A 12,457-nucleotide genomic window follows, 5' to 3' on the forward strand; every position below is an offset into this window, starting at 1 on the left:
AAAGACAAAATATGTCAATATCAGCACTACTAATATTTTGAGACAGTAATTCTTTGCTGTGGGGGCTGTCCTGTGCATCACTGTAAGATTTAGCAGCATCCCTGGCCTCTACCCTCTAGATACCAGTAGAATCCTCTTCTCCAGTTGTGACAACCAAAAATGTCTCCAGACATTGCCAAATGTCCCCTGTGGAGCAAAATCACCCCCAGTTGAGAACCACTCATAAAGGACCATATAAAAATTAAAACAACTACTGAACACTAACAATTTAAGAAAAGGTTCAAACAGACCCATAAAATGTATAACTCCTCTCAGGCTACTGATGGTTACTGTCACTGTTAAAATTATTAATATGTCAGTAGTGAAAAGAATTGTTGAATGTTTTGTTGACTGATAAATATATTCATTGGCTTGAAACCTATTCTTGAGTTTAAATTAATCTTTTAAAAAGAAATTTTATTTATGAATATATAATATAAGTCAATATTTTCCATTTATACTCAATATTTTCCATTTATACTTCATACCAACTGCTGGAAACTCTCTTTCCAAGGATTTGGGTGTTCATATTCTTCTGGATTAATCTGGTAGAATTTGCCAGGTTCAGGATGCATCATAGGGCGAGTATATTCGAAAACTTCCATGTATAATCGTTTCCTAAAGAAGTAAAAGAATGAAAGATTCCTTTATAAAACATCCTTTAACTGGAAAATTATCTGATGCTTCAAAAACACAGAAGAATATAAAAAACCAAAATTTTAACCGTAAAACAGTTTTTGGCTAAAATAATATAACATTAAAAAAAAGTTCACTTCCCAAAATAACGTGTCAAGTCTTCAAAATTTGTTGAGGAAAAAAAGGCCACCCTACTGGCAAGACCTCATACGGTTGTTATTAAAAGGCTAGCTTTCAGGGCACCTAGGTGGCTCAGTGGGTTAAGCCTTTGGCTTTGGCTCAGGTCATGATCCCAGGGTCCTGAGATCGAGCTCTGCATCAAGCTCTCTGCTCAGCAGGGAGTTTGCTTCTTCTCCCTCTCCTTCTGCATTCCCCCCTCAGCTCATGCTATTACAAATGAATAAAATCTTAAAAAAAAAAAAAAAACCCCAAAGATGGCTTTCAATAAAATATTCTGAACTTAATGCCTCATATCTTTAGTTCACTTATGTTATTGTCAAAACCCATCAAATCTCAGAAATGTAGTCATAGTAACTATTATCACTTCCTGTGCAAAGCAGTGTTTCCTCCCAGTCTTTTTTATCTACAGATACTTTCATTTATTAGCTGTGATTATATAGCATCTACAATTTTGTAGTCTTTTCAAAAACTTTTTTAGAACACAGCACTTTCCCATGTTATCAACAATTCTGAAAAAATCAGTTACATGTATATATCACCGCCCTTCAAATACACATTCCATTGTTAGTCCATTCATTCCCTTCATGTCAAAGATTTAGATCATTTCTAATTTTCCTCCACTATTAACTATGCTATTATGAAAAATTTGTACATAAAGCTAAAAAATTTCCAAAAGTGGAATTACATGGGTCAAAGGGCATGCATATTTTAAGGTTCATGGATATAACTGTTAACTATTTTCCAAAAGTGAATGTATCCAAATCTTTCTCATTAAACTATCAGATTAATTACCTGTTTTAAATTAGACATAGTTCTGTTTCTATGAAGCTTAAATTTAAACGAAAAAATTTCCCACAATCACTCAGTTGTTATTAACTGAGAAACAGCAGAGATAGTACTCTTGTTTTATAAATACCACTTGGGGGCAGCCCAGGTGGCTCAGCAGTTTAAGCGCTGCCTTCAGCCCAGGGTGTGATCCTGGAGAACCATGATCGCTGCCTTCAGCCCAGGGTGTGATCCTGGAGAACCATGATCGAGTCCCACGTCAGGCTCCCTGCATGGAGTCTGCTTCTCCCTCTGCCTGCCTCTCTCTCTCTCTCATATGAATGAATAAATTAATAAATAAAATCTTTAAAAATAAATTAATACATACATACATACCACTTGGACCAACAACCTATATTTTTGATAAACAGGTAACACGGGAATTTTTAAGCACTCTAATTCTGTTCCATCTATCTAATTGTAGCTACCAACTCACACTTCAACTTCCCTACCATCTTTTAGCATTTGGGGCAACAAATAGTATATCTCAAGATAATAAGAAATAAATTTTCACTTACCACAAAATTGGATCATTAGCAAGCTCACTGAAGCGTTTACATACACAAGCTGCTCTACAAAGATCCTGTTCCAGCAAGTAAGAGAAGATTTTTAGAACCACTTCATCTGGTAGTTTCTCCTGAAGATACTGTTCAGCAGGTGCTGCTATAAAAGAGATTAACAAACAGAATATAAACTATCTATTTATTGTGATAGCAACAAGTTTCTCACTAAAAAGCACAATTTTCATTTTATCTAATGAATAGTTTTTTTTATCATTTTATAAGCATTTTGCTTTGACAGATAAAACACATATACCTTCTTTTGTTCTGACTTAAGTATTCTTTTAGCTGTTATGTACCATTTCAGAAACTGGTTTATAAAATGTTATTTTTATACACAAAAGTCAGAAGAGTGAGAGGTCAGGGTCCCCATGCTTTTTCTATAATATTACCTTCTTAATCCCAAACATACCATTAAGCTATATTTAATTTTTTGATATCAAACAAAATAAAAAGATTATTTAATGCCATTCTGTAGTTTTTTCAGAAGAAATACCTGATAGATCTTGTGATTTTCCAGATACTCTTGCGCGTTTTGCACGATGACCAAAGTTTTCTGTAGTTGAAGTTGAGGCACCCTTGAAAAACAAAATGAAAACTAATTAAGCAAATATTTTTACCATACATAATTGTTACTTTAAAAAAACAGTGACACTTCCCTTTGTTTTTAAACAATTCTTTCATTACCAAAAAAGAAAAAAAGCAGTTACTTTTTAAAATTTACCTCCATACTGCTCTTTGTAGGACACGCTGTTCTTTTTGGCAAAAGAGTTTTTCTACGAAGTTGGTATGGACTATTTTGTGCACCAGGACCTGATTCTTCAGCAACCATATCTGCAGGTACATCATCATCTGTTATAAACAAAAGCAACATGAAAAATGACACCCATTTTTTTTTTTCCAAAAGTTCTTGGATGCAGTATACTTTTAAGAAACTTCATAAATTTTTTAGGGGGAGAGGAGGTAGATACAACTTTCACATAAAATTCCAGCCAACTGGGTAAACACCTGAAAGAAATGTTAGACTTCATTTCTTACTTCACAATAAATTCCAAAATAGAGCACATAATGTATTTTTAAAGATTTATTATTTGAGAGAGCAAGCGAGCAGGGAATTCGATGCAGGGCTCGATCCCAGGACGCTGAAATCATGACCTGAGCTGAAATCAAGAGTTGGCCGCTCAACTGACTGAGCCACTCAGGTGCCCCAGAACATATATTCAAATACAAAATAATCAAATCAGTAAAAGAAAATGAAAATTATTTTTTATAATGTTAAGATGAAGAAGAGGTGTAACACAAATTTTGGAAGGCATTTATAAAAAGGTGAGGAGCATGTTCACTTGGTTACAGTCCAAGTGGGGTGAGAAGAGTAGCCTGGCAAGAGGTGTCAGAATCAAAGCCAGGTGAGGAGGGTGTCCATGGAGAGGGATAGCTCAGTGTAGGGTATCAGATATCAAGTAGGATGAAAAGGGTATCTATGCAGATACTGCATAGATTCAAACTGTGGCATAAGATGCTGGAGCTCAAGAAGGATGGAAGGAAGTCTGAGGGTGCGGGTGGGGTGGGTGGCATGGAGAGTCAGAGCAAGAGTAGGGAGATAAGGGCATCACAAAGGAGAAGGGATGGTGGAACTGGAAGATGGTATATTGTATATAACAATACAGGAATCCATCAAACAATTAAATATAAAAATGGAAGCCAGGTTTTTGTCATAGGAGAGATTTAAAATATAAAAAGATAGAAAACTAGAATAAACCCTTTAGTATTAAGACTGGAATTGGAGGTATCAATGTGAACTGATGGTTTTTAATACTTAGATAAATACAGATGTGAATGTTTGGATGTGGGTGAATGTATTTGTGCATATTCCTTGGCTCTGTCCAATGACAGAGCCTAGAAGCAGTGACACTCTAGTACCAACAAGAATGACTAGCATTTGATCTTGGTGGGGTTTTTTTGTTTTTGTTTTTGTTTTTTTTTAGAGAGAGTGCGCACATAAGTGGGTAAAGACAGAGGAACATGCAGACTCCTGGCTGAGCAGAGAGCCCAACACACAGGGCTTGATCCCAGGACCCTGAGGATCATGAACTGAGCCGAAGTCAGACACCCAACCAACCGAGCCACCCAACCATCCCTAGATCTTGGCTTCTGAATATTTTTTATAAAAAGGAATAAGGGCTCCTTGGAGAAATGGCTGAGTTCAGGTCGGTGGAAATTAGAAGATGAGCCTGGAATATCTTATGACAGAAAGAAGAAAATGCCCAAAGAATGATGAGGACATGGGACCTAGAAATCAGCTTAAATTGTCACTCACTAGCATAATGATGTTGGAATATCAAAATTCATAGTGACAGTAAAGGGATTATAATCGAGTGAATGGAAAGTAACCCATAAATTCATATTGCTAGATACATAAATGAGTAACTTCAAAGTTTGATAAGGAATGGCATACTTAGGGAAAAATAGTAACTTTACTAATGTAAAGTTACTAAATAATGCCCATCATACACTGCCTCTTAATCAGGCGATCAAGGTGAGTATCATCAACAGGACAAACTCAAACTGTGTGCCACCTTATAGCATACAATAAGATCACAGCGTCACTTTAATGATAAAGATATATATAGCCTAAATCTAATTTGAAGAAACCTCAGACCAATGCAAGTTTATTCCAATTTGTTTTGAATAATCCTCAAAATTGTCACACTCATGAAAACCAAGCAAAGTCTAAAGTATTGTTCCAAGATTAAGGACATAGAAAAGATATAGTAACTAAATGCAACACATGGTTCTGAACTGGATCCTTTTGCTAAAAGAATGATATTAGGACAATTGGTGAAACTTGAATGGGGGTCAAAGGATTAGAAAAGGTAGCAACGTGTCAATGTTAACTTTCTGATCTTAATAGCTGTAGCACAGTGATTTCGGAGAATATCCTTTCTTGTAGGAAATACACACTAAAGTATTAGGAGGTGGCAGGACAAGAGGCTGGCAACTTCTGAAGGGCGACCAGAGGGGAAAACCTTCCTTGCACTGTACTTTTAATTCCTCTCTAAGTATGAACTGTTAGAAAAAACAAAACAAAACAAAACAAAAAAACGCTAATAGATTTGAGTAACATATAAAAAATTTTAAAATTCTGCTGGAAAATGAACACTATAAACATAATCAAAGGAGGAACACAATAAGGAAAAAATATTTGCCAATACATGTCACAGAAGGCTAATTTCCTTATTATATCTGCATGCCTACAAATCAGAATGGAAAAGATGAACAATTCAATAGAAAATTAGGCCAACAATATGAAGAGACAACTCAGAATTGTTTAAATACTAATAAAAACTACAGTGAGATTTTTTTAAAGTAGCAGATTATCAAAGATCAAAAAGTACAATCACATGCTAGAATCATTAAAGGAGATATGGTGGGGGAAAAGTTCCTAATTGCTTGAAGGACAGTAATCTGGCAATAGCTATTATTACTCAGTAATTCCATTTCTGTAATTGATTGACTGACTCTGTAATTGATTCTGTAACTATATTCATAGATGTGGGCATCTGTAACTATATTCATAGATGTGGGCAAAGTAGTATGTACCAAGATATCTATTGTAGTACTATTTATAACACTGTGGGGTAACAGTCAAAATGTTCATCAATAACTATTAAATAAACTATGGTGCAGCTATACAACAGATATTTTGTGGTCATTACAAAATACAAAGCAGTTCTATACAGACTAATAAGGAATTATTGCTAATATATAGTAAGTATAAAAACCAATACACAGAATAACGTGTTTAGTGTAGGTGTGTTTTAAGGCTATATATACGTGTGTGTGTGTGTGTGTGTGTGTATATATATATATATATATATATATTTACACGTTTATAAATAGCTATATTTACTAAATATATATAGATGAGCCTATTCCCTAGCTCTGTCCAGTGACAGAGTCTAGAAGCCAACTCTAGTACCAACGAGAATGACTAGCAGCATTTGATCTTGATGGTTTTTTTTTTTTTTAAGAGAGAGTATGCTCGTGCACACAAGTGGGGGTAAAGATAGAGAACATGCAGACTCATCCCCAAGCAGAGAGCCATTTATATGTTTATAAATAGCTATATTTACACTAAAATATAAATTCCATGATGGCAGGGAGCTAACTTGAAGAGGTTCCTATTGGCCAAAGATGGGACAATTTCAGCATCCATAAGAATAACCAGAATGAACTGAAAAAACAAACAAACAAAAGAATCCATGAGTTTATAATGATACTTTAAAAAAATTTTTTTAAGGTTATTTTGAAAGAGGCTAGTGAAAACCAAGTCATCATTTTGAAAACTGGTAAATAACAGGAAATAAACATTTATTCCTCCTCTCTTATATAAATTGAACCACCAGGTAATCAAGTATTAGCTGAGAGGGAAGCTTCCCTAGAGAAACATTCCACCAATAAATGAAGAAATAAAATTTGCAATCTCTAAAGAGTTAATGGATTCAACTGCTGAGTATCAATAGTCCCTTTTATCACAAAAAGAAAACCAACCAGAGATAACAAATCTCCTGATGAAAGAACACAGCAGTTTTGCCCAAACACCTAATCTGAATGTGATCAAACCTGTAAGAAACTCTAAATGGTCAAACTGTTAACAGTTTCCTCAACAAATAAATTGCATGGGAAAAACAGAGGGGAAGAAATAAGCAAATCTAAAGCATACTGCTTAAGAATGTACACTTTGGTATTAAAATTATAAAGAAAAAGCCAAAACATCATCATAAACATGTTTTGTAGGGGAAGGATTGGGGTGTTAATTGAAACAGGGCACATAAAAGGGTACTGAGTTGCAGTGGCCAGCAAAGTTCTATTCCTTGACCTGCTGGTATTAAAATACCAACTTTAATAATAATTTGATAACCTATATGTTTCATATGAGTTTCTCTACTTGGCTATATTTTATAATAGCAAAGATTTTTTTTTTTTAAAGTGGGGGGTTGAAACAGTGTAATATTAAAAAAAGAAAGATGTTTTTCTAACAGCAAACCCTGAGTAAATTAACATTTTTAAACCTAAATTCTCATCTACTAAAGATAATAGTATCTTATAATTCACAGGGTTGCTGAAGGGATTTAAATAGAGTAACACAGCAAAACACTCACCACTATGTCTGGCTCATCTAAGTGTTGAATAAATGTTTTTGCTATTATTTCATTCATTAGGATTTTATGAATGTATGTATATATATGTATTTATGATTTTATTTATTTATTCACGAGAGACACAGAAAGAGAGGCAAAGACCCAAGCAGAGTGAGAAGCAGGCTCCATGCTCCATGCAAGGAGCCTGAAGTGGGACTCGATCCCCAGAATCCAGGATCAGGCCCTGAGCCAAAGGCAAACGCACAACGGCTGAGCCACCCAGGTGTCTGTTCCCTCTATTATTTCCTTTAAATATTATTCTAATAACATCACTTCCAAATGAAACTTGGAAAACCAAGCCAATTTTCTATGAACAACAGTGCAAAGTAATATGCCTATTTGTGGTGTCATCCCTCTGTAGTTTAATATGTGGTTAATTTCTACGAATGTTTCATATGTGCTCTAATGTTCGGAACCTCTACATTCTATTTTTTAAAGTTTAAATAAATCTGAAAGTCAAGTTTGTTAACTGTGTTGTTCACATAATTTATGTGTTTACTTTTGTTGGGGATGGTGGTAATGGTGATCTGATTTATTAGCTTCTGAATGAAATATGCTAAAATCTCTCACTATATCTGCAGGTAGTCCTTTATTTGTAGTATGTAAAATTTTGCTTTGTATAACTTTAAGATAATGTTATTTGGACATACAGGTTCAAGATTATTATTTCCTCCTGGTAGTGAAAACCAAGAAGTATTTCGTCATTATGCAATGGCTCTTTATCCTTAAATAATGCTTTCCCTTAAAAATCTCTTTTTGACTGAGAGCTATCTGGATGGCTCAGTCAGTGGGTTAAGCGTCCAACTCCTGGTTTTGGTTCAGGTCACAATCTTGTGGTTTGTGCGACTGAGCCCCAAGATCAGCGTGGAGCCTGCGTGAGATTCTCTCTCTGCCCTTCCTGCCCCCACTTCCTCCCCTCTCTCTTTTCTGTAAAAATAAATATATCTAGTTTTGCCTGATAATGTTTTCCTAAGAGCTTTTTGTTCTGTTTTATGACAGCCTAGTATTTTTTCAACCTTGTATTTTCAACGTTTTACTTTTGGATTACATTTTATTTATTTATTTATTTTTTAAAGATTTTCATTTATTTATTCATAGAGACACAGGGAGAGAGAGGCAGAGACACAGGCAGAGGGAGAAGCAGGCTCCACACAGGGAGCCCGACGTGGGACTCGATCCGGGGCTTCCAGGATCACACCCCAGGCTGCAGGCGGCGCTAAACCGCTGCACCACAGGGGCTGCCCTGGATTACATTTTAGATTTCGTTCTTAAACATTTGTTGCTAGATTTTCTTGCTTTTTTTAATTTATTTTATTTTATTATTTTTTTAAATTAATTTTTATTGGTGTTCAATTTACCAACATACAGAAAAACACCCAGTGCTTCTTGCTTTTTTTTAAAAAAAGATTTTTTCCTAAATAATCCCAACACTCAACATGAGGCTTGCACCTATAATCCTGACATCAAGAGTCCTATGACTCACTGACTGAGCCAGCAAGCACCCCCCGATTTTTTTTCCTTTTCAAGCAATGATATCTAATTTGTATTTAACCCATCTCAAGCCAATTTCCATTTATATATGTATAGAATTTTTTTTTTAAATTTATGATAGTCACACACACACACACACACACACAGAGAGAGAGAGAGAGAGAGAGAGAGAGAGAGAGAGAGAGAGAGAGGCAGAGACACAGGCAGAGGGAGAAGCAGGCTCCATGCACCGGGAGCCCGATGTGGGATTCGATCCCAGGTCTCCAGGATCGTGCCCTGGGCCAAAGGCAGGCGCCAAACTGCTGTGCCACCCAGGGATCCCTATATATGTATATAATATTTATTTATTTATTTATTTATTTACTTACTTTTTTTTTTTTTTTAAAGATTTTATTTATTTATTCATAGAGACAGAGAGAGAGAGGCAGAGACACAGGCAGAGGGAGAAGCAGGCTCCATGCAGAGAGCCGGACGTGGGACTCGATCCAGGGTCTCCAGGATCCCGCCCTGGGCTGCAGGCGGCGCTAAACCGCTGCGCCACTGGGGCTGCCCTTTATATAATTTTTAAAAAAAGATTTTATTTTTAAGTAATCTCTACACATAACATGGGGATCAAACTCACAACCCTGAGACCGAGTTGCATGCCCTACCAACTGAACCTTGAACCAAGTGCCCCTCCATTTTTATATTTTTAATTTCTGAAAGTTGATTTGTTTTTTTCAAGTCCTATTGTTTCTTTTTTAAATAGGCATATTATCATGCCTCCTCCTCTCCTTTTTTAAAAAAGGGATTTACTAAAATTTATTTTTAATAATTTTTTGGGGGTATTTTTAATAATTTTACACACACTTTATACTATGTTTTAGACTGTTCTATCACTGATCACTTTTTAAAAATTTTTGCACAGGGCAGCCCCGGTGGTGCAGTGGTTTAGCGCCGCCTGCAGCCTGGAGTGTGATCCTGGAGACCCGGGATCGAGTCCCACGTCAGGCTTCCTATATGGAGCCTGTTTCTCCCTCTGCCTGTGTCTCTGCCTCTCTCTGTGTCTCTATGAATAAATAAAATCTTTAAAAAATAAAATAAAATAAAATAAAAATTTTGCACAATTAGGGAAGCTGTTTCAGGTTCTAGGCCATATACCTGGGTTTTAGTGCTAGTTCTATTTTGAAAAGGCCCAAGGCTACATATCTCCCATCCCCATATATGCTTTAAAATTCCACTCTAGATCTCTTAGGAGATATACTCCAAGACCAAAAGGTCCCTGTGCTATTTTATACAGCAGCACCAGCTCCCACTTACTGCTCTGACTTCTCTCTTTTCTGGTTTCCGTCTCTTCTTTCGTTTTTTTTTTTTTTCTTCTTCTTTCCTTCTTTTGAGCTTAGCTATGCATTTAAAGTTTTGCTCTTCTTTTGTGTTCTATTTTTATATGCTTGTGATATATATGCATGTGGGGATGGTATCTCTATCAGGTTGGTTTATCATGCTGCTAGTAGTTTCTACAACACTCAAAAGTACACTCTCAAAACTTTTCATCCTATACAACCCTCTCTCTCACTTCACTTCCATTCCAGTTTAAAATCTATAGATTTGGGCAGCCCCGGTGGTGCTGGTTTGGTGCCACCTTCGGCCCAGGGCATGATCCTAGAGACCCGAGATCGAGTCCCACGTTGGGCTCCCTGCATAGAGCCTGCTTCTCCCTCTGCCTGTGTCTCTGCCTCTCTCTCTCTCTGTGTTCCTCATGAATAAATACAATCTTTAAAAAAAATAAAAAATAAAAAAAATAAAATCTATAGATCTTGGGCAGCCCAGGTGGCTCAGCGGTTTAGCGCCACCTTCAGCCCAGGGCGTGATCCTGGAGACCCAGGATCAAGTCCCATGTTGGCTCCCTGCATAGAGCCTGCTTCTCCCTTTGCCTATGTCTCTGCCTCTCTCTCTCTCTCTCTCTCTGTCTCTCATGAATAAATAAAATCTTAAAAAAAAAAACAACTACAGATCTTATCTATAGTAATAGATACCTACACCTCACCCACCCACCTCATCCTGGAATCCTTCTTTCCTTCTCACCATCAACACAGCAAATATTAAAGACTGAAAAGTAAGGAATTCAGAAGTACTAATGGAAAGAAAAGATGTTGGTTAACTCAGCTGCAACCTGAAGTTCACAGCAAATACATGGAGCTATGTAATTTGAATTGTGTAATGACACTGTAACCTCAATTTCCCATCTGTAAACACTGTCTTATTCTAAAGTACTCAAAGCTCAGTTCCAAAAGAACTGTATTAAATTCTTACTTGTGCTGAAGTAAAGAATCTGTGCTTAATTTCTATATAGTTCTCATAATAAACTATCACTGACTGTTCTGAGAATACAAAATTGAACACCAATAAAAAATAAATTTATATTAAAAAATAAATACAGTACTAGAAGGTATTTAAAAAGGGGTCATTCTGAAAAGATCACTTGGCCACTGTTATAGTAAGAAGGAGAAAGATTTAAAAAAAAAATTAGTGTTCTCTTCATTTTTTGAATTCCTGTAGAATTGTGTAAGAATCTGTAGTATTGTATAAGTACCATATATGTCATAGCTGCTTTATGTTACTTATTTTTGGTTTATGCCATATTTTCCCCAACAAAAATATAAGCTCTGAGGGCAAGATCTCTCTCTCTTTTAAAGACTTATTTATTTGAGACAGCGCACAAAGGAGGGGCAGAGGGAGAAGGAGAGAATCTCAAGCCGACTCCCTGCTGAGCAGAGTTTGACATGAGGCTGGACATGGGGCTCAACATGGGGCTTAATCCCAGGACCCTGATAATCATGACCTGCGCCAAAATCAAGAGTTGGACACTTAATGGACTGAGCCACTCAGGTGCCCCCAAGGCCTCTTATTTATATGGTTCCTCAGTGTTTACTTTGTTGTCTAAGTACTCAATAAATGTTGATTCACATCTATGGAGAACACTTCAATTTTTACTCAAGTCAAGGAATTTTTCCTAGAAACCATCACTACTGGTAAACTATGATGATCTTACATACACTACTTTACAGAAAACAAAAACCCGGACAAGAACTGCTTCATTTCTTTCTATCTCCAACTCCATGAACTCATTTACAGGCATATCCATTATTCTTTGTTCCCTCCTACAATTATGGAGAAGTAGATTTGGCACATATGAAACAAAAAATTTGTTAAATAAATAAATGAGAAAACCAATAAAGTGAATGGTAAATGGTAACTGTCAAACTAACTCCAATCCAAGAATCAAGAAATCATAAAACATTATAGTTTTGTTCCAACAAAGTCTAAAAGCAAGCCCTCAAAATAACATCTTGTTAAATCCCTTTTAACTTTATATAGTTTCACCTTTACATCTAATATTAGAATGCCAATATTCAGATGTCAAGCTGTAATCTAAGACTAATAAAAAATAATTCTCAATACCCAAAATGCTCAATTTCAACCATAATTTACAGAAAGCATAATTTTCAGTTAGAAGATATGTCCTCAGCTAGAGATGTCTATGTA

General features: G+C 36.0%; 1 protein-coding gene across 3 annotated transcripts in view; it reads right to left on the minus strand.

The window, feature by feature from the left end:
- The window catches only part of FBXO11 (F-box protein 11), an 89,285-nt gene that overhangs the window by 23,393 nt on the left and 53,435 nt on the right, over nucleotides 1-12,457 (minus strand). For all 3 annotated transcript variants that reach the window (XM_072741209.1, XM_072741211.1, XM_072741210.1), the window contains exons 2-5: nucleotides 2,965-3,092; nucleotides 2,737-2,818; nucleotides 2,199-2,343; nucleotides 528-657 (exon numbers count right to left, since the gene is read on the minus strand). In XM_072741209.1, the coding sequence (XP_072597310.1) occupies nucleotides 528-657; nucleotides 2,199-2,343; nucleotides 2,737-2,818; nucleotides 2,965-3,092 (485 nt within the window). The remainder of the gene's footprint in view (nucleotides 1-527; nucleotides 658-2,198; nucleotides 2,344-2,736; nucleotides 2,819-2,964; nucleotides 3,093-12,457) is intronic.

Source organism: Vulpes vulpes, chromosome 16 (genome assembly GCF_048418805.1).
Source record: "Vulpes vulpes isolate BD-2025 chromosome 16, VulVul3, whole genome shotgun sequence".
Classification (NCBI taxonomy): domain Eukaryota; kingdom Metazoa; phylum Chordata; class Mammalia; order Carnivora; family Canidae; genus Vulpes; species Vulpes vulpes.